The 23,573-nt window shown below is 34.9% G+C and overlaps 1 protein-coding gene across 2 annotated transcripts; it reads left to right on the top strand.

The window, feature by feature from the left end:
* Positions 1-1,004: 1,004 nt before the first annotated feature.
* On the top strand, positions 1,005-20,752 carry LOC110141491 (caspase-13). Of its 2 annotated transcripts, XM_020900386.2 has the most exons (9): positions 1,005-1,126; positions 5,764-6,018; positions 10,075-10,184; positions 10,975-11,148; positions 12,376-12,610; positions 13,419-13,562; positions 14,702-14,811; positions 16,623-16,726; positions 20,163-20,752. In XM_020900386.2, the coding sequence occupies exons 1-8, from the start codon at positions 1,120-1,122 to the stop codon at positions 16,719-16,721; spliced, it is 1,134 nt and encodes a 377-aa protein (XP_020756045.2). In that variant the 5' UTR covers positions 1,005-1,119; the 3' UTR covers positions 16,722-16,726; positions 20,163-20,752. The 2 variants fall into 2 exon arrangements, with proteins under 2 accessions (XP_020756045.2, XP_020756047.2); XM_020900388.2 differs by lacking the exon at positions 5,764-6,018.
* Positions 20,753-23,573: the final 2,821 nt, after the last annotated feature.

Genomic DNA, 23,573 nt, shown 5'->3' with positions numbered 1-23,573 from the left:
CAAGTTAATATCTCTATGGTTGGGGTTAGATTTTCATTGCAGGTTATTACCAGAAACAGACTGGAAAAAACTATCTGTAGTTGCAAATGATCTTTTCAATCTGTTCCCTTAAGTGAGATGCAATTTCTGACTATTTTGTTGTTTATTTGGACTGTCAAATCATATGGATTTTTCTCCATGTTTTATTAGAATATAATGTAGCACACACATATTGGAGTTATTGCACTTAAGTGGTCTGTCTTTTCATTACAGCAAATTAATCAGTTTGACTAATATGTCTACCTTTTTGATATTCCCACAAGGTATTCAGATTTGAATGAGTTCTGTGCTAAAGAGCTTTTATAATTATCTATTTTATGTATATGTTATATAGGGTTAATCCAATCCTAATTATGCTCCCTGCTTGCTTTTGGTAAACATGTTTATTAAAAAAAAAAGGTTATTTCATGCTTTCACTAACTGAATTGATCTCTTTTGTATTATTACAGGATCATTGTACTACATCTTGACAGTGTTTCTATGGTCAGTCTTTGTTCAGAATATAACAAAAAGAGGAACTGTCACTTTCATTAAAATTTAAATGTTAAGGAAGCTTAGGCAGTAAAAGAAAAGCATTAAATGAAGACAAGTATTCAGAACTTATTTCCAATAAATGTTTAAAATGACAGGGAGACAGAGAGGAGATGATATTGCCCTTATTAGCACAGTTAAAAAAGAAGCAAAAGTTATTCAGATAACCCTTATCCTGAAAGAAAATAAGACTTGTTAGTTTTAGTCCTTTAAACACTGAGATATCTGAGAGAGAACAAAGAAAACAAGGTGTAGGAGAGTGAGGAAAGGGAAAAAAATAAAAAACAGAGGTGCCAACATAGGTCAGAAAATGTCTTGTCATTTCAATTTTTTTCTTCCAAAATGAATAAACATTTCTTCCCAAAGGATTTGGAAATTCATTTGCTGACTACAGGGGATTTCCCGACAGTGAACCCGGAAGTTCTGAACAGGAATTTCCCAGTCTTTGGTTAGAAGTCCCAGCCTCCTGTACTAAGGAAATGCCCAGTAACTTTCATTTTCAAGATTGTGCTCCTTCAAGGCAGTAGGAAGATACTAAGCCTATTATCTATGGCTGGTGAGTAGGGGTCTTTTTCCTAGTTAAGGGTCAGACACTTGAGTCTTAGAAAACACTTTATTAATTGATCTGTGACAGAAATATACAAAAGGGAAGTGAGTCGATTCTGTGAAAGTTAAATTCTTCCTGTTAGTTCTGTATAACTTAAGTTGGGGAACTCTGCCTCAGAAACTGAAGCAGAGTATGATCGACACATAGCTCAGAGCCAGGAAGCAGTTAACTCTTTTTTTACAGCTTCTGATAATCAAAATGAAGGGTGGGTAAAGAAAAATACAGTACATTTTTATATGTGAGAAAACTCTGAAAATTCTTAAATGCATTATGATATCTTCTAGGCTTCCTCTTGATTTCATAAAACTCTCTCCATGATCAGATAAGTGAGTCTTTGAATTCCCACTCTCCCTTACCATCTCCTGTATTGAATTATGCTCTTGGTCTTTATTAAATGACTCCATTTTTTCCTCCTTTCTAGCTCTGGGGCTAGTTACTCTAGCATACTATTTCTTGGACTGTTATCACAGTTTTTAACTGGTCTCCGTCTCTCCAGAATTTAATCTTCCAATCCATCTCGCATACTGCTTTCAGGTCACATATCTTACACACAGGAGCTGGAGGGCATAAGAAATGGAGTCTATTTATACAGCTATTATTTATGCTATTTATGCAGCTAATATTCAAGTATTTTAAATGATTTCTTTGCTTCATTTTCTTCATTTGAAAAGGAAGAGGTTCAATTAAATCAATGATTTCTAAACTTTACAATAATCTAAATAATCTGTAGACATTAACAAATTTAGATTATTTCCCCCTCCCTAACCTTAAATTACTCAATCATGAATAGGCTGTGATTTGTAATATTTTTAAGATCTACAAATGATTCTTATGTATCTGCATCAGGCTTGTCTGCAAATTAGCATTGTTAGGAAAGAATAGATCATTATCTTTCTTATGCTCTAGATATCTAAACTTAGTGAGATTTTCTCACTCAGGAAATTGCAATGATCCTTACTACCATTAAAACAAACAAACAAAAATGTCTGAACTTGTCGGGCAGGTTTTCCTACTTTTCAGAATATATTAATATGTATTCATCCTTTCATTAATCTCTCTAAAGCAAAATTTCAGTTTCCTTAAAAAATGTTTATTGCATTCACCCCACTCATACTTTCTTGCTACTGCGTTTCTTTATTTCTTTCATTTTCCCTGTAGTTTAATTATTTCTTCACACGTTTAATTTAAGTTCCTAAAATGTGAGAATTGACTGTTTTCTAGTATCTTCTTAGTGTTTTCTTCAGGACAGTAATACAGCATTGGGCTGGGGAGTAGTATTTTAAATTCACGCTCATGGTTGCATCTTTAGCTAGGCAGGTTGACTTCACTGGTTACTGAATTGGAATCAGGACATCATTAGAAAACAGACATGAGAAACTGAAAAGAAGTAGATAAAAACTAGTAGAGTGATACAATACACTAAAGAGTTTGGTTGCCATTGTTAACTAGTTAACTATAAGGGGAAAAAATGCTACCTTATGTTGAAACAAGTCTCTCTGGGAGCATATAGCTCTGACGCTCGGTCTAGTCTTTAGCATTAGGGAGCATTTCTAAGAGGAAATGGCATGTCATTTGAGACTTGAAGATAAAAAGAAAAGAATAAGGAATGTCGAGTGTGAGAAACTGTACATCGCTTTCTAGAACCTGAATGAAGAGCAAAGTGTTCAAAGTCTAACGAGCAAGGCGGGTGTAGGTAGCCGAGGACGAGGCTGAGCGAGAAGACCTAGATCACAGTGAGGGAAGGCGCTCAGTCTGTCCGACTCTCTGCGACCGCATGGACGAAAGTAGCCCATCAGGCTCCTCCGTCCATGGGATTCTCCAGGCCAGAATGCTGGAGAGGGTTGCCATTTCCTTCTGCAGGGGATCTTCCCGACCCAGGGATCGAACCCAGGTCTCCCACATTGCAGGCAGACGCTTTAACCTCTGAGCCGCCAGGAAAGCCCTAGATTACATTAAGCTGAGACATTTCACAGTGAAGTATATTCAAAAGATTTTAGAACACTGACTCTGCATCATTGTGAAGAACTGATTAGAAAGGTACAAGAGTAGACTAATCTGATGTTTTTACTGACTTGGAGTAATTGACTGTAAGATATAATTTACTAGTAAATATTGCTGGGAGAAGTATCAATAACCTCATATATGCAGACACCACCACCCTTATGGCAGAAAGTGAAGAGGAACTAAAAAGTCTCTTGATGAAAGTGAAAGAGGAGAGTGTAAAAGTTGACTTAAAGCTCAACATTCAGAAAACTAAGATCATGGCATCTGGTCACATCACTTCATGGCAAATAGATGGGGTAACATTGGAAGCACTGTCAGACTTTGTTTTTCTGGGCTCCAAGATCACTGCAGATGGTGATTGCAGCCATGAAATTAAAAGACGCTTACTCCTTGGAAGGAAAGTTATGACCAACCTAGGTAGCATATTAAAAAGCAGAGACATTACTTTGCCAACAAAGGTCCGTCTAGTCAAGGCTATAGTTTTTCCAGTGGTCATGTACGGATGTGAGAGTTGGACTGTGAAGAAAGCTGAGCACCAAAAAATTCATGCTTTTGAACTGTGGTGTTGGACAAGACTCTTGAGAGTCCCTTGGACTGCAAGGAGATCCAACCAGTCCATCCTAAAGGATTTCAGTCCTGGGTGTTCATTGGAAGGACTGATGTTGAAGCTGAAACTCCAATACTTTGGCCACCTCAAAGTGGTGAAGAGTTGACTCATTGGAAAAGACCCTGATGCTGGGAGGGATTGGGGGCAGGAGCAGAAGGGGATGACAGAGCATAAGATGGCTGGATGGCATCACTGACTCGATGGACATGAGTTTGAGTAAACTCCGGGTGTTGGTGATGTACAGGGAGGCCTGGTGTGCTGCGATTCATGGGGTCACAGAGAATCGGACATGACTGAGCAACTGAACTGTCTGACTGACTGATAGGGAATGAAGCAGGTGAGAAAAAATGAGCAGTTCAGCTTTTAAAAGTTGAGTTTATGAGTTTGTGGTATGAAGAGAAAAAATGACTATATGAGCCTTAATATTGAGATCCATCTTTGGACTGATCTGTAAATTCAGAAATTATTTATTTAAATAATTAATTTATTATTTAAAACTAATAACTGAAGCCATGAGTACATGTAGATAATAAGAGGATGTAATGCCAAAATTATACAAAACTTTAATCATTTGCCATATTTCTCCTAGTACCAATCATTCAGTCAACATTCAACCTTGTGGAGGGCAGAAATAAATGAAATAGAACCCCATCAGAGTAAACATCTCATACATTAATTGTATGTTGTTTGTAATTCTTCAAATTCTCTGTTGTGATATGTCTGCTGTACTTTAAGATCAATGTTTCTGTGACTTTTTCTGAGGAGCAGCCTTTTGTGCCCTCACCTCAAGAAATGTGTCCAGTCTTTTCTGAGTCCATGAATGACTTTCTATTCTCTTAAATACCTCTTTACCAAGTTTGATCCTGGGTTGGGGAGATCCCCTGGAGAAGGGAAAGGCTGCCCATTCCAATATTCTGGCCTGGAGAATTCCATGGACTGTATAGTCCATGGGGTTGCCAATAGTTGGACACCGGACAGGACTGAGTGACTTTCACTTTCACTTTACCAAGTATCATGTAAAGTAGTTTGATGACTTAAGAGTGGTAATTCTGGATTCTGAACCTCTGAGTTTGAATCCCTCCCTGCCCTCTTACTAAACATGGCATACTCTTCACACAATTTTGGTCAAATATTTAAGTAACTGCTCTGTGCTTCTTTCTTTTACCATATAATATAAATTTTAATATATCTATTACATGAACTTTTTATTAACATTGAGAAGAGTCATATGAAGCACTTGAGACCAGTAGGACTTAATGAATATCAATTGTACTTACTGAAGCTGTGCTATGGCTAAATTTATAGAATATGGCATAAGAACAGAAATGTGATCCAGCATTTTATTTAAATGATCTGTAAAATAGGGAAAGTATTAACCATCTCTCTGGATGATTGTGAGTGTCTATCATATTAATACTTATAAATTACTTAGTATACTTGTAAATAATATTTTATATTGCTTTATACTTATCTTTTAAGAGATGTTAGTTATTAAAAAAATGAACAGATAAAAAAATTTTATTCATATTTTGTTTATTTCCATGTTTCTTTCTCATAAAAGTTGTCCAGTAAACATTTATTGAAAGAATACTTGAAGATAGACAATGAGGCTGATGGTTCTGGGCCAAAGTTCTTGTTCAATGTCTTGGTGAATTTTTTTATACTATCTCATTTTGTGTCAAGGCTATCTTTATTTCTAGATGGACTGTATAACTCTCTTGTAGGTTTAATTAAGGATTGGTGAGATATCCTGTCTTCCCATACACTACATGATCAAATAATATCTATGGTGTTACAGCAAAATATTTAATAATTTGATTTATTTATTTCCCCACAAAAATTCAAATTATCCCAGACAGTAATAAACTAACCTGGTGTCAGGCTGATCTATAATATTGAAAGATCAACCACCAGATTGTTTTCAATTCTGGATTTTTTGAGAAGAGATCAAGTTGAAGCTTTGTATTTCTAACAGAAGACAAACACAACAAAAACCCACTTAAGATGTTGGAATCTTTGGGCAAAGAACTCATTTCTGGCCTTTTGGATGACTTCGTGGAAAAAAATGTCCTGAAGTTGGAGGAAGAGGAGAAGAAAAAAATTTATGATGCCAAACTTCAAGACAAAGCCCGAGTCTTGATTGATTCTATACGACAGAAAAACCAAGAGGCAGGTCAAGTCTTTGTTCAAACTTTCCTAAACATAGACAAAAATTCCACCAGTATAAAAGGTAAGACTGAAATTCTTTACAAGGGAGATCTTAATTTTTTCAGAATCTACTTGACTCTAAGACTGTTCCACTGTCGTCTATAGTTCCTCATCCTCCTATTACTAATGTATAATTTTAATTAAATCTATCATTGCCCTTTTAGAGGCCACTTTATCACTTTGGGGAGGGCATCCAATTTCCAATTAGCTGAGAAACTGAGTCTTCTGTTTAGGTTGTTCATTGAGATAGCTACAGAGACTTTATAATAAGGAATATCTGAACCTGAATTTAGGTTTCTGTCACTTTGGACACTCTGTATCTTCATTAAAGTTTCTTATCCACCATAAGCATCAATATGAGCATCTGTGAAATGGGAACAATTTCACTAACTTTGTCACAGATTTTGTAAGGCCAGGAGCATAATGGCAGGTATGGGATGACAATTCATAATATTCTAGCTCCCATCTGGAATTCTCCTCTGAGCTCCAGGTATGCCTAGCTCTAGCTTCATATTCAACATTTCCACTTTACTGCTCTATTAACTTCACAAAGCTAAGATATAAAAAATGAAATACTTAATTCTCCCCATCAAATCTGTTCCACTTCTATCCCCTATCTCATTAAATAAGACTACAATCCTCTGAGTTTCTTAATCCAGTTCACAACTTTTTTTTTTCACCAATGAATAATATCTCCTAGCAGAGTACCAAGGATATAGCATATATATAAAGTATATTATAAGGCATATAATAAAAGTTGGATGCATGCATGCAATAAATAGTAGTTATCATAATTATTCTCTAGCTTATAATATTTATACCTTTACAAGGCTTATGTATTCCTGTGAGTTTACAAAATATGATTAGGAGAATGTCTATAAAGTGTCCAATATCTTAACCTCTTTCAAAACTTCACTTTAATTGAATTCTAAATATCACTAGAGTCTAAATATCCTCAGGTCCAAGCTCACCAGTGATGGCCTCAATTTGTTATAATTTAACCTGAAACTCCAGCCCAGAATACTGGAGTTTATCAATAATAATAAGCTGTAGTAAACGAAATGCCACACAATTGTAGAGACCTCACTACAGCAATTAAGCATTTTTAATAAGCCTTTCTCTATGTAGAAGGGACACTACCACCATCAGGAAGTACATGCTGGTCTAATAGATATCCAAGATGTTATTAATATTTAAGTTGGTCCTTGTGCAAGTTTACTATTTTCTCTTAAACTGGGATGGGATAAAAATAATTTGGGTTTAGAAACAAAATCAGAGAGAAGACTTGTAGTTTCCAAGGGAGAGAGGTGTGGGAGAAGCATTAATGGGGATTTTGGGGTTAGTAGATGCAAACCATTACATATGGAATGGATAAACAAGGACCTACTGTACAGCACAGGGAACTATACTCAATATCCTGTACTAAGCCAGGATGGAAAAGAAAAGAAAATATAAGATAAAATATGACAACACACAGTCAGAGATAATTCAACAAATAGGAATCAGAATTGAAGTAATGGGAGCTCCAAAATGATTTTAGCAATCCCAGAGACAAGAATGAATCTTAAATTGAAATAACCTGTCAACAGAATCCATGGCAGGCAGGAGGCAGGTGCAGACCCTTTCATGAAGTATCCAGCAGTCCCCTGAGTTCTATCTGTACATGGAACTTCCAGAAGAGTCCTAGGACACCTAGAGTACCCTGGTCTAGGAGGTCAGGAAGTTGGGTAAGTTGGGCAGTTAGAATGTGCAATATTAGAATATTAGGCCTTTGGGGCCTGGAGGGTTCTTAGCATAGTACTGAGGAAACGGGGTGGGAGATAGGAAGAATCCAAACTATTTGCTTTAACAAATAGGTCTATACTTGCCTCCTGCCTGCCACGGACTCTTCTGATAGGATATGCTATTTCAGTTGAAGATTTGTTCTGGATCCTGCAACTGCTAAATTCATCTTGAAGTTCCCATTACTTCAATTCTGATTTCCATTTGTTGAATTGTCTCCTATTTTGTTTTATTTTATCTTATCTTAATCTGTCTGTAATGTGGGAGACCTGAGTTTGATCCCTGGATCAGGAAGATCCCCTGGAGAAGAGAATGGCTACCCACTCCAAATTTGTTTCCTGGAGAATTCCACGGACAGAGGAGCCTTGTGGGCTACAGTCCACGGGGTAGTAAAGAGTCGACACAACTGAGTGACTAACACTTTCACTTTCACATAGACTATGTGCCAGAACTGCTATTTAGTCAGGAAGATAATTATTCAAATTCCTAACTTGCCAAGGGAGATGGCCTTGTCTTATCTAGTATCAGTATCTTTATTTTTGTTTCAGTTTAAGAGATTTCCTGAGCACACCATTAGATAACAGATAAAACTGAGATATTAAAATTTTTTATCTAAACTGCTAATTTTCTTTTTCTTTTTTTTGCTGTTCTGTCAGGCCCATGGGCATTCCCTTTGGACCGCAGGCTACACTATATTTATTATGCTGTATTGAAATGATTCATGCTAATTTTACTATTAGATATAAAAAAGTCTAATTTTCAGTTTTGTTTGTAAATGCTGCACCTATACATAGACACATAATGGCCATTAGGAGATGACATTTGTTAAATTTGAGAGTACATCAAACCTGTAAATTACCTGAAAACAGTAGACTTCCAATGACAAAACATCTTCTGACCAGAGACTATCCCAGGACTCCAAACATCTTCACATTGGTAGAATCTTCTGAAATAGGTAGATTATGTGTCATATAATCTACAAAAATAAATGTTCAGAGACTTTGGTATCCTTAAAGACTTACTATTTGCTGCATCTCCAGAGCTTATATTTTTCACATACTATTTTAGAAAGACATTTATAAAAATATTATTGAAAAAGTAATGGAAAAAATAAATGAAAAAAATTATAGAAGATGATATTGCTTTTCTAATGTAAATTAAATTAATAAGAAAAATTTTATTAGTTCATGTAAATGAACATAGAGGTTTATTCCTTTCATAGACAAAAACCCTGTTATATTAGTTCTTGATAAACTTCTCTTCAGGTTTTTGCTAATGAGGACTTTTCCTCCCCTCTCAAAGGAAGGGCTTTGGACTTTCCCAGTCTCTTGCACAATCTTAGTTAAATGAGGCCAACCAGTTTCAGAAAATATTACATTTCTCAAGTGATTAAGGCAGAATGAGTCAGAAACAAACATTTCCAAGAAGAAGTTATTTCCTCATATGGGTTGAAAACCTAGTGCTGGTTATTCAGCATTTGGAGGCAAAGACATTCAGAGTATGTAGAATGTAGAATCTCTGACAAATTTGTCCTTTTGACACTGGGTACAGTACTATGGTTAATAGACAGCATTTCTCTTTTAAATAGTTGAATTCACAGCTTGATGAGGAATCCTTGAAGTTCATTTTCTCTGGAAAGGTTAAGAATTCATGAGAGATTGAAAATAAAAAATAATACCATGGTGATACAAGATTCAATATTCCTTTAAGTATTTGGGGGTGTATGTATCTGTATTTGTTGTGTGAATTAGGAATGAGCTTGAGATGTTGGACTTAGTTTTTATGTGCATAAATTGTGTCTAGTAACACATTAAAATGATGATATTTTTGATGTTAATTTTTTTAATTAATTGATACTATTCTTATTTAATGTGGGCATTAGAAAATTTAAAATTGCAAATGTGATTCAATTATATTTATAATAGATAACACTGATGAATATTTACTCAATGTGCTCTTGCTCAGAGACAAGAGAAAGTTCACATAGATAAGTAATACCTTAGAATAAAACTATTTGAAAAATAAAATTGTTTTGTTCAGTAAGGAACAAAGTTATTTGACCCCAAATCATCAAGGTTATTTTTTTCACAATATTATAATCTGTTATTGCATTTGTTAGTAGCTCTGCTTTTACTACCAAGTATTTCTCCCTTCTTTCCCAGTGATAATGCATCTATCTTCTATGACCCAATGTGTTAAAATATTTTCCCCAGACTGTCCACTGTCAGTTTTCTTGGGTGATAACTGGGTCACGGGGACAGATATCACCAATTATATCATGTGATGTATCCTGCAGCTCCTGAGGAAACTGTGGCTGGACCAGACAAGTCAGAAGGATCTGCAGCTACCCTCAAGCTTTGCCCTCATGAAGAATTCCTGAAACTGTGTAAAGAAAGGGCTGGAGAGGTGCTGTGTTCTGTACATGAAAGGGAGGAAGAGAAACAACTGCTTTCACTAATTACACAATTTCTTAAAGCAGTCATTACCGAACAGCAGGGTGGGGACAGTGGTAATTTTGTTTATAAATACTTTGAGTACGAAGAAATTACATGGCCTCACACAAATTCCAATTCTCTTCCCCTATGATAAAATATGTCTCTCATTTTTTCATTTATTTGTTGTCAAATATATTTGGGATTTATTAGAATTTTAGCTGTAGTCATAGAATCAAAATATTTATGAAATAACATGCCTGAGTAATAATCAGTTGCAATCTAGTTAAAAAATGTTAACATGTGCAAAACATAATGTTAGTGTTAAAAATAGTATCAAAATAATGTTACCTAAGGCAAATGATCCTTGGTGTATTTATTTTCAGCTGGAGCCAATGGCAAATATCTCCTAGTTTTTATACAATTTGACCTGAATCTTGAATGTTAAGAAAGATTTGACTAGGTGTAGAAGAAAGGCAAGAAGAAGAGGGTAGGAGTTGTTCTAGTCACCTCAATTCTTAAGTAACCATCACGAATATGTTTTGGATCCTGTTCTGGGCTTTTCAAAGATAATTCACTTTCAATTTGTACTTTTTTCTATTGTCAATTTAATCCATTAGTAAGAGAGAGGAAGGGCAGTGTCTTCTGGTATGGGATAGGAGAGGGGACAATTATGCAAGCCCTTAAAAGCAACAATGATTGGTATATGAAAGTTTAAGAGAGATTCTGGTAAATAAAACTTGCTGCATATCAATTTCCTGTAGATCTATCCAATAAAGCAGAGAAAGGACCGCACTCGTCTGGCTCTCATCATATGCAATACAGACTTTGATCATCTGCCTCCCAGGGATGGTGCTGCCCTTGACATCCTCGGAATGAAGCAGCTGCTTGAGGGTCTTGGCTACACTGTGGAAGTGGAAGAGAAACTCACAGCCAGCGTAAGGGTCCCTCACGCACCCTGACACATACTCAACACATATCCTCCTACTAACTAGGGAACTTTATAATACTAAGCAAATGCTTTAAAACCATAGGTCTCATTTATGTGCATGTGTATGTCTAAGTGTGTGAATGTGTGTTGTAAAGTAAATATTAAGATAGGTGAAATCTGTGTCGCTTTAAAGTTTCAATCATCCTTAATTCCATAAAACCTGACAAAAAAAAAAAAAAAAAAAACACCTGATGGGCATGTATACTCACACAATTCTGAAGTGCGAAGATCGAGATTCAGCCCTAGTATTTCCCAGAAAATTCTGGAGTAAAGAATGCTAGCAAGAGTGAACTGCTATTCACAGCATTCACAGAAATGCTGAATCCTGACTCTGCCAGGGGCTATGCTGGCATGGGGATGGGTCAGTAAATGAGACAGAAAGTTCCCAGCTCACACTGATGTAGGTTAACTTGCTGGGTGGCAGGGAATGATCAAGCCATAAGCAAAACAGAACATTTCAGAGGTTTGATATATCTGTATGTCTTTAAGATTGAAAAGAAAGTGAAAAGGAAAAAGGAAACAAAAGAACACATTGGTGAATGAAGAGTAATAATGTTTGATTATTTTACTGATAACATAATAATAAGTAATAATGTTTGACAATCATGACCAAGAAAAACATCTGAGGAGATAATATGGGCTCTGACACATGACTGTCAGAGACAAGATAGCTCTAGAAAGATGTGAATGAAATATATTCCAAGAAGGCATGACTACAGGTGAAAAGTCTGAACTGAATATGAAACTATTACATGAATAGTAGGAAGAGATCTGTATAACCAGAAGAGGAGGAAGAATGTCAGGAGAAGTTCGCTCATGTCAGAAGTTTTATTTTATTCTAAGTATGATGGGGAGTGTTTTAGAAGGAAAATGGTATGATATGTTTATTATTCAAGTTTCTTATTAAGTAATGAGGGAAAGGAAACAGTTGAAAGGGAAAGTATATGGTGACAATAAACAAATGTAAAATGTATTACAGAACAGGTTATATCAGGAGCAAAATTTGAGTCTACTGATCCTTTATAGAAATGAAAATAAAATTATCATTGAACATCCACTCTGTAAAGACACTGTGACTGAAATGTTACAGACATTTCTTATACTGATAATAAATAGGAGGTCAGTTTAATTTTAATGTTTGTCTTATTGAAGTAAGACTTTGTGGTCTTTTCAGGACATGGAATCAGTGCTGTGGAAATTTGCTGCACGCGAAGAGCACAAATCCTCAGACAGTACATTCTTGGTGTTCATGTCTCATGGCATCCTGGATGGGATCTGCGGAACTATGCACAGTGATGAAAATCCAGATGTGCTACCTTATGACACCATCTTCCAGACATTCAACAACCGTAATTGCCTTAGTCTAAAGGACAAACCTAAAGTCATCATTGTCCAGGCCTGCAGAGGTGGTGAGTTGTGAGAGGAAGAATCCAAAGTTCATAAAGATCATAAAGGTGTTTGTAATGCTGTTTTATTTCTAGGTGAAACAATCTTAAACTAAATTGAATTATTAGGAAATTCCATTTAGGCGGCTGGTCTCATGAGACTTGTTAGCTGATAAATTTCTGATAAATTAGCTGATAAATTTAATCCAAACTAAGTGATGAAGGAGATCACTAGAATCCTCAAAAAAATTAGACACAAATATTCTAACTTTGGAATAAAATAATTTAAATGATTGCTTTGCTTGTAAATGTTTTACAGACATTTTGATGTTCTCTGGCTTGAGAGGAACTTCATTTGAAAGTTGGGATATTATATAATAGCAATATATTTTACTTTTTTTCCTCTTAGATTATTGAAATGAAAATAACTTGGGAGATGAGAAAACTTGGGATTTAAGGGAAACTTTTTGTTTTCTTCTTCTTTTTTTTTTTTTCTGACTCCCAATCACCATTTTAACTTTTAGAGCAGTTTCTAAAGATGAAATATAGAAATAATTTAGCTATAAAATTATAAATATGCTCTGAGATTATTATTTATTATTCTCAGCAAAGGTATTCCTCCAGTTTTACCATGTTTTTGCTCGTAATTGGCATATTGCTCAATGACATAAGGAAGAAGCAATGCTGGGTGGAGATGCACTCACATTTGTGTATTTGTGTGTGTACTTCGGTGTATAAAACTAGTTAGAGTAAACATTGTAAAATAATGAAGTAATTGCAGTAGTCACACTGAGGGAGACACACAGTGTGAAGAAAGCTGATTTCTCTGCAGCAAACCGTGGGGAACTGTGGGTCAGTGACTCCCCAGCAGCCCTGGTGGACGGCTGTTCCCAGTCATCCGAGAACCTGGAAGAAGACGCTGTTTACAAGACCCACGTGGAGAAGGACTTCATTGCCTTCTGTTCCTCAACACCACGTATGTGTCTCTCAGTTGCAGACAGGGGTTTGTGGGTCTAAGGCTATCTCTGAATGATTCAAAAAGAGAAAAAATGAGTAGCAATGATTTGATACAAATTTTGAATACTGTCAATATATTTTACTTTTTCTTCACTTTTAAAAATTGATTTTTATTATCTGTTTCACTTTACAGCCAAAGGTATAGTAACCATTAAAACAACATAATAAAAGATAATCCCTTTACCATCACACTGGTTAAAAACAGATTATTGATTCAGTTTTCTATTAAACCCATTTAACATTTTGAATATAGTTTTTATGAATCTAAGGACCGACTGCCCTTTCTTGAAAATTATCAACTCCAACTTATGTTCTCTATTATTTCTCATCTGCGCTTCTTAGAGTAGCACCATAAGCATGCACTGGCAAGTAGGTGCATGTCCTTTTAAAAGAAGAAGAAAATGATAAAATGGGGCTTATTATTAGTAAGGGAACAGCACTTATTTCTTAAACTTCACATAATCATCTTGAGAGGCCTTATATCTGAGCATCTCTAACTTGAAAATTTTAATAACTCATCACTTTATGGAGGCATAATTAACATACAAAAAGCTCTACATGTTTAATGTATATAGTTTTATGAGTTAGGGAGATAAGTATATACCACTATCTATACCACCATCTGTTATCTGATATACCAAAAGCATATCCCTCCCTTCCAAAAGTTTCATTAGATCTATTCATTTATTTTGTTCCCTATATTGTGAAAGACATCATGGTTTATAATCTGTAAACAACCACCTGCATGATTATGGGGAAATTCTTCCTTCTGAACCTGTACTCCTTCCTCTGTAAAATAGGATAATTACAATCATCTCTCAAGTCTCTTTTCAAAGCCAAGTGGATAAACATAAGTCACATAGTAGAGAGTCAGTCTCCAAAAGACAATGCAATCTCCATGAAATGAACTTCAGTTGTGATGATCAGCTTCTTTAGTTGAACTTCTTTTGGAAAATGAGTTAATGGAAGGTTGTAAGTTCTTCCCCTAAATATGTCAAGATAATTCCCAAGATACATTTTTGTTTTAAAAGACAAAAAAAGAGTTAAAAAAAATTATTAACACCACAGCCCAAGGCTTACCACTCCCTATCATCATAGATAATGTGTCCTGGAGAGACATCAAAAAAGGTTCTCTCTTCATTACACGACTCATCACATGCTTCCAAGAATATGCTTGGTGCTGTCATCTCGAGGAAGTATTTAGGAAGGTAAGCTCATTTTTTTTTTTTCCTAATCATTTATTTGTTAAGGAAAACTTAAATATTATTTGCTTTTCAAGTGACAATGACAGATTTTTTCAGACACACAAAAGTAGAGCAGCACTTGGTTTCTTTAATCTAGGTATTTAATATCTGATTTACAAAAAGACTGCATTAATGCACCACAGAAGAACAAAATATAACAAAATATGAGCATGTATCATATGGGCTATAAGTTCTTATAATTCAAAGAATGGAAAGCATATTGGATTAATTTTTACTGCTTCATTTAATATATATAGTGTTAAATTAATATATATATATATAATATATATAGTGATCTACTTAATAATGGGTTATATCTTTGTGACACAGATGTAAGTGAGACACAGGTGATATAAGGCTACCTAGAACTTACTTTCTTATAAGAGAGATGGGTATTGAATAAATATTCCAACAAACACATTGTGTGATACAGATTGTGGTAGGATCCATGAAGAGAAGGTCCTAGGGAATGTGAACAGCTTGCAAAGAATATCAATGACTTAGAAACTGAACAGCAAGGACGCTTGAAAGAGACAGAGGTGAAAAAATTCTTTGAATAGAGTGGCCAAGAAGGGAAGGCTCAATATTCATTCCCCACCTCAGGACATTCCCTATTTCCTCCCTCCTTCCTAATTTATTTTTTTTCATAACTCTTACCACCACCCAGATAATATATATCTGTGTGTTTACTATCTTCATTTACTTACTTTAATGCAAACTCATGAAGCCTGGGATTTATTCAATACTCAATATGCTAGCAAGTAGGAATTAATAGTCATTGAAGAAATAAATGCATGAATATGTGAATAAATGTCCCTCCTTTTTCAGTTAGAAAGTTACTAGTATTACAAACATGGGAAACTGTGATTGTTTTTAAACTAAAACCATAGAGAATAATAATACTTCTGTGGGAAAAAAAGAATATATCTTTCATGAATTGAAGAAAATTGTAACATAAAGTGAGTCAGCGTCTCAGTGAATAGGAACATAGAAAATTAAGTCTTATTGAAAGAATAAGATTTAAACATTACATTTTCAAGGGAATTCCTCAGAAAACATTAGAAATAGTGGATCTAAGTAATTACAATTTTACTGATCAGTCTATGGGGATTAAAAAAAAAAAAAAAGCTTCAAAGATCAACTTGTGGTGGAACTGTGAATCTTGCTCATCATTCAGACCTTATGGACAAAACCCTACAATATTAAATTAAAGAGTTAGACTTATTGGATGTAGAAGATAGAGGATCTCTGAGGTTCAGTTCTCATGAACAAACACCAAAGGATAATTAATCATCAGATCTATAGATCAGAAATGGAAAGTAGAGAAAATGAAATTTGAAAATACTTAGTTTAGGCATAGGGCTTGAGCCTTGATGGCTCAAAGGGTAAAGAATCTGCTTAAAATGCAGGAAACCCAAGTTCCATCCCTGGGTCAGGAAGATCCCCTGGAGAAGGGAATAGCACTTCCCCTATTCTCCCTTAGAAAATTACATTGGGCAAAAATTTTGTGGGGCCACCAAGAGTCGGACATGACTGAGAGACTGAGGTATGTATTTTGAAATAAAGAGACTATTCTGACATTGGGTGTTATATCTAAGAGGTAGAATAGCAGCAACAAGGAGTTAAAATACCCAAGGGTTTGGTTCCATCAATCCTAGGAGCACCCTTCATTCAAAAAACAAAAACAAAAACAAAAAAACTTTGGCTTATTTTGCAAAATATTTTCTGAGATGCATAAGACATATGTATCATCTAGAATCTCTTTTTGTTTTTAGGTGCAACAATCATTTGAAAAACCAAATGTTAAAGCTCAAATGCCCACTGTTGAACGACTTTCTATGACAAGGTATTTCTACCTCTTTCCTGGCAACTGAAAATAGTAAGTATCAAGAGATGTTGTTGGCAGGCAAAAGAAATAGGAAAGTGATATTAATAGTGAGGACCAATGACAGCTCACTGCTTTAGTTGTCAATTAGTAAATTGGTGTTCCTTGTTGATGTAATTTTGCAATATGCTATTTGTTTACTCTATATATATGCATCTGAATCCCCCTCTCATAGACAACAAAAGGAGTCCAAAATCCAGTATTGGGTGCAATCACAAAAATAATAGAATGATCTCTGTACACTTTCAAGGCAAACAATTCAATATCACAATAATCCAAGTCTATGCCAAAGTCTATAAAGTAATCCAATCACTAATGTGAAAGAAGCTGAAGTTGAAGGGTTCTATGATGACCTACAAGGCCTTCTAGAACTAACACCAAAAACAAGATGTCATTTTCATCATAGGAGACTAGAATGCAAAAGTAGGGAGTCTAGAGATCCCTGGAGTAAAAGGCAAGTTTGACCTCGGAGCACAAAACGAAGCAGGACAAAGGTTAAGAGTTTTGCCAAGAGAACACACTGGTCATAGAAAGCATCCTCTTCCAACAACACAAGAGACAACTCTACACGTGGATATCACCAGATGGTCAATACCAAAATCAGATTGATTATGTTCTTTGCAGTCAAAGATGGAGAAGCTCTATGCAGTCAGCAAAAACAAGACTAGGGGTTGACTGTGGCTTAGATCATGAGCTTCTTATTGCAAAATTCAGATTTAAACTGAAGATAGTAGGGGAAACCACTATATCATTCAGGTATGACCTAAATATACCATGTTCATGAATTGGAAGAATCAATAAAGTGAAAATGAGCATACTACCTGAAGCAATCAACCAATTCAATGCAATCCCTATCAAGCTACCAATGGTATTTTTCACAGAAATAGAACAAATAATGTCACAGTTTGTATGGAAACACCAAAAAGCCTCAAGTAGCCAAAGCAATCTTGAGAAAGAAGAATGTAACTGGAGGAATCAAACTGCCTGACTTCATACTATACTACAAAGCTACAGGCATCGAGACAGTATGGTACTGGCACAAAGTCACAAATATAGATCAATAGAACAAAATAGAAATCCGAGAGATAAATCCACCCATCTGTGGACAGCTTATCTTTGATAAAGGAGGCAAAAATATACAATTAAGAAAAAATCTCTTTAACAAATGGTGCTGGGAAAACTGACAAGCCACATGTACAAGAATGAAACTAGGACACTTGCTAACACCATACATAAAAATAAACTCAAAATGGATTAAAGATCTAAATGTAAGACCAAAAACTATAAAATTCTTAGAGGAAAACATAGGCAGAGCACTCTCTGACATAAATCACATCAAGATCCTCTATGACTCACCTCCCAGAGTAATGGAAATAAAAATGAAAATAAACAAATGGGACCTAAATAAACTTAAAAGCTTTTGCACAATAAAGGAAGCTATAAGCAAGGTGAAAAGACAGCCATCAGAGTGGGAGAAAATAATAACAAATGAGGCAACTGACAAAGAGTTAACCTCCAAAATATACAAGCAGTTCGTGAAACTCAATACCAGAAAAATAAGCAACCCAATCAAAAAATGGGCCAAAGAACTAAACAGACATTTCTACAAAGAAGCCTTAAAGATGGCTAACAAACACATGAAAAGACACTCAACATCACTCATTATCAGAGAAATGCAAATCAAAACCACAATGAGGTATCATCTTGCACCAGTCAGAATGGCCATCATAAAAAGGCTACAAACAATAAACACTGGAGAGGGTGTGGAGGAAAGGGAACCTTCTTACACTGTTAGTGGGAATGCAAACTAGCATAGCCACTATGGAGAACAGTGTCACAATTCCTTAAAAAACAACAAACAAACAAACAAACAAACAAACAAAAACAGAAAAAAAAAAACAGGGAATAGAACTGCCACATGACTCAGCAATCCCACTGCTGGGCTTACAGACCGAAGAAACCAGAATTGAAAAAAGACATGTACCCCAATTTTCATTGCAGCACTGTTTACAATAGATGGGACATGGAAACAACCTAGATGTCCCTTGGCAGAAAAATAGATAAACAAGTTGTGGTACATGTAAACAATGGAATATTACTCAGTGATAAAAAAAACGAATGCATTTGAGTCAGTTCTAATAAGGTGGATGAAGCTGGATCCTATTATACAGAGTGAAGTAAGTCATACAAAGAAACACCAAAACAGTATATCAATGCATATAAATGGAATTTAGAAAGATGGTAACAATGACCTAGGTGCAAGACAGCAAAAGAGATATAGTTGTAAAGAACAGATATTTGGTCTTTGTGGGAGAAGGCAAGGGTGGGATGATATGAGAGAATAGCATTGAAACATGTACATTACCATAGGTAAAAAGGATGACCAGTGTAAGTTCAATACATGAAGCAGAACACTCAAAGCTTGTGCTCTGGGACAACACAAAGGGGTGGGGTGGGGAGGGAAGTGAGAGGGTGGTTCAAGATGGGGGGACACTTATACACTCATGGCTGATTCATCTCAATATATGGCAAAAGCCACCACAATATTGTAAAATAATTAGCCTCCAATTAAAATAAATAAATAAATAAAGTTTTAAAAAGATTATATTTTATTGTAAACTCCATCTCAATGCTAGAAATATTTACCTACCATCTTCTACTCCTGGTTTCTGACACTCTGGTTACATAAACCCATGGATACTTCAGCAGAATAACTTTTAGTTTCTAATTAGCCCTATGGAACCACATTTGGGGGTTAAATTATTTATTTGACTAATATTTATCAAGCACTTACTATGTTCCAAATTCTATTATAGATGCTTAGAATATACCAGTGAACAAGATAAATGGGATCCTTGCTCTCAAAAAGCTCATACTCTAGTGAGTGGAGACAGAATCTAAATATACAAGCAAGTAGATATATATCAGAGAGTGGTATGAGCTAAGGGAAAATAAATAAATAAAAAAGGCTAAAGAGACACAAAATGATAGACACTGTACTGTTATAGATAGATCACTTTGGAAAGGCTGGTTTGAAATGATGAAATGATTTGAAATCAGAACAGATAGAGTAGTGGGGTGAACCTCATAGTTCTATGTGGAAAATGCATCCCAACACCAGAAGCAGGAAGTAAGCTCCTGAGGCAGATGCGTGCTTAAGCTGTTTAGATGCTGCAAAAAGACAGCTGGCTAGAGAATGTGAGTGGGAGAAATGGCAGAGTGAAATTCAGGAAAATGGTATAATCTCACTTAGACTTTACAAAGATCACTCTGATTACTTATTGGTAAATAACTACAAAGGTCACCAACAGAAGGTAGGGGAATGGCAAAAGCATGTGGAAGAAAATAAGAAAAAGAATCACAGTAAGGATTAGATTGAAGACTTCCAGGGATTACTATGTTGATTTTCTGTTCTTTTTCTCTTCTCCAGAAAATCACAGGAAATTTAACCATTTATCAGCTTCAAGAAGCATTTTTATCAGCACAGCATCCATGTTTAACCTTTTGTCTTTCAATTAAAGTGGAAACAAATGAACTGTTCTTTGGGGTCTTCTAAGAAAGAATTTCAGTTAAAACGGTGGATGAGTGGAAATAAAGTGGAAGAAGCAAAGTGAATGTTCTAGTTGTATTGCATATAATGCTTGCACTTTATTGAGTGAAGAGAACTAGTCATGACTTGCTCTCAGCAGCAGGGTGAAAGGAGATGGTGCCCATCTGAAGACAAGGACCACAAACTGGGTCACCTCCTCCTTTGATCACTCATCAAACCTTGCAACTAGAATGATTCAGAATAATTTTTCTAATTTATTATTTAACCAACATCACAGGTCGAGTTAATTTTTTTTTTTTTCAGAAAGTTACTATGATACTTGTGCATCTTTCTTCTTATCCATAAATTAATTTGCTTTCTTATTGATGATTTTTCTTTCCATATTTCAAAGCTTCAGTAAATTTTTGTTATTTAGCAAACACTTGGTAATTGTCTAAAATAAATTGGGCTTGTGATTTAAGATGGTATAACTGGGTGTGCTTGTATAGAAAGACAGACATTATTAGATTAAGAACAGCTAAGAGTGTGGGAAATGTCAGCAATGGGAAAGAAAATGTTAACATTTCTGGAAAGTGAATGTCAGTAGAGAAATTTTGGCAACATGGCCATCTGAGCTACTGACTAAGAAGATGCAGCACTTCAATTACATACATGCAGAATGCTGAATAGATATTTCAGTACATGCTGAACTGCATTACAAAATAAAATGATTCTCTAGATATCAAATACTACCATAATAAGTAATATTTGTTATTGCTTGTTAAGATTATTTGAAAGATTTTTATTATTGTAAGGGATATTGTATATTTAAGTCACTACTTTAATCCTCACAACTACATTATGAAGTAATCACTATTAATACTTCTATTTTACAAATAATGAAATAAAAGAAAAATAGAGCTTAAGAGATGTTCCTAAAGGGACACATAAAGTAGGTGGCCACACCGGGATTTGAGTGCAATCAGATTTGTTCTGAAATCTGAATTGCTAACCACTGCACCACACTACCTCTCTAAAAAAGAGAGACTGAAATTGTACAGGTTTTCAATTATAATGGTTAACTGAAATTTGAATTGTAATGGTTAACTACCAGTACAAAGACTTGTGATGTAGACATTTCTGTACTCCACGTGGAACCAAAGATCCCAAAACATACAAAAACACATCACAATGATCAAAAATATACAGAGATAAACTTTCTTCTCTGACTAATGCATGATAACATTAAAAACCCAATAACACAAAGACTGCAACAAATTTCTACATAATTAGAAATAAAAACACATGCACATAGTATATGCATATATAAGCATAAGTTGTAAAATATACATACAGATATAAAATAAGAAAGGAAAACATATGAACTAAGTATTCAACTTGAGAAGTCAGAAAAATACTTAACCATTAAGAAAATAAAAGAAAGCAAGTGATAAAGATTTATATATATATATAGACACATTTATAATGAGACAGTAACAGAACAAAACAAAAATTTGGGCAGATTCTTAAAAAAAAAAAAAAAAGAAAGAAAGAAAAAACTTTTCCTTTAAAAGGGAAGTGAAAGTGTTAATCACTCAGTCCTCTTCAACTCGTTGTGACCCCATGGACAGTAGTTTTCCAGTCTCTTTTGTCCATGGAATTTTCCAGGCAAGAATACTGGAATGGACTGCCATTTCCTTCTCCAGGGCATCTTCCCATTCCAGGGATTGAACACGGGTCTCCTGCATTGCAGGAAGATTCTTACAGTCTGAGCCACTCAGCACGATGCTTCCTTTAAAAAGGATTCATTAAATAACAGACATTCACCAGTATTGAGTATGAAAAAATAGAATAAGCACAAAGACAATGTTAGCGGTAAAGAGATATAATAAATAGAGATAAACATAAACAGAAAAATCACGAGAAAATAGTACATAACATTGATGGCATTCTAGAAAAAGTAAATTAGCAAATGAGGACATAAAGAAATGAAAAGACAAATGAGTCAATAAATAATAAATTCAGTAAATTTTCTTTGCTATATCTACTGGAAAAAAAGAAGAAGAAGAAGAAGAGACACAAAGGACTGTAGACAAGTGTCTTACAAAGCTTTTAAGAATTGATAAGCTCAATTTTATTTAAATGCTTCCATATAATAAAAAGAGAAATAAGCTTCTTAAGTTTCTTTCAGGGCTAGTACAAAACTGACTAGAGAAGGAAATGGCAACCCACTCCAGTATTCTTGCCTGGAGAATCCCATGGACAGAGGAGCCTGGTAGGCTACAGTCTATAGGGTCGCAAGAGTTGGACACGACTTAGCAACTAAACTAACTAATAAAACTGATACAAAACCAGAGAAGTAGAGGCAAAGTTAGAAAAATAGAAGCTGATTTTTCAGGTGCATTGATGTAAATATTCTAAACAACATACTAGCAAAGCAATTGCAGTCATATAGGAAACATTGCTGATATTTTTTAATAAGCTAGTAATTACTCTGGAAGTGAAGTTTTAGTTTAATAAAAATTTTTATGGAAGCATTCCTCAAAATAAGAGATTAAAAAATTCTATTTGATTTTGCACTAGATTTCAAGATAGTAAAATGCAAGCTAAAAATATAAGCTAAAATTTTTTGAAGCCCAAGAAACAAAGCCATCACTGTTTCTGAAAATATGATTTTATTCATTGAAATTTTTAAGAGGAATAATATAATCCTCTAATTTGTAAGAACTGAGATCAATATACAACATTTAATAGCGTTCTTGTATTCAAAACACAAGCAATTAAACACCTTTTTAAAATTAATTTGTTTATTTTAACTGGAGGATAATTACAATATTGTGATGGTTTTTGCTATACATAAACATGAATAGCCATAGATATACAAGTGTCCCTTTCATCTTGAACCCCTCTCCCACTTCTCTCCTCACCTTTCCCTTCTAAGTTGCCCCAGTACACCAGCTTTGGGTGCTCTACTTCATGCATCAAATTCACACTGGTTATCTATTTTACATATGGTAATGTATATGTTTCAATACTATTCTCTCAAATCATTCCAACCTTGCCTTCTCCAGTTGAGTCCAAAAATATGTTCTTTATAACTGTGTCTTCTCTACTGCCCTGCATGTGGAATCATTGGTATCATCTTTTTAATTCCATTTATATGTGTTAATATACAGTATTTGTCTTTTTCTTTCTGACCCATTTTACCCTGTATAATAGGCTCCAGATTCATCCACCTTATTAGAATTGACTCAAATACATTTATTTTTATAGCTGAGTAATATTCCATTGTGTATATGTACCATAAATTCC

This window comes from Odocoileus virginianus, chromosome 10 (genome assembly GCF_023699985.2).
Source record: "Odocoileus virginianus isolate 20LAN1187 ecotype Illinois chromosome 10, Ovbor_1.2, whole genome shotgun sequence".
Taxonomy (NCBI): domain Eukaryota; kingdom Metazoa; phylum Chordata; class Mammalia; order Artiodactyla; family Cervidae; genus Odocoileus; species Odocoileus virginianus.
Note: the sequence above shows the minus strand (reverse complement) of the source record. Positions and strands in the feature narration are given on the sequence as shown.

Coding starts and splice junctions, on each gene's coding strand:
- LOC110141491 (XM_020900386.2), top strand. Junction 11,149..12,375: donor AAGAGAAACTCACAGCCAGC/GTAAGGGTCCCT, acceptor TGGTCTTTTCAG/GACATGGAATCAGTGCTGTG. Junction 13,563..14,701: donor CTTCTGTTCCTCAACACCAC/GTATGTGTCTCT, acceptor CTATCATCATAG/ATAATGTGTCCTGGAGAGAC.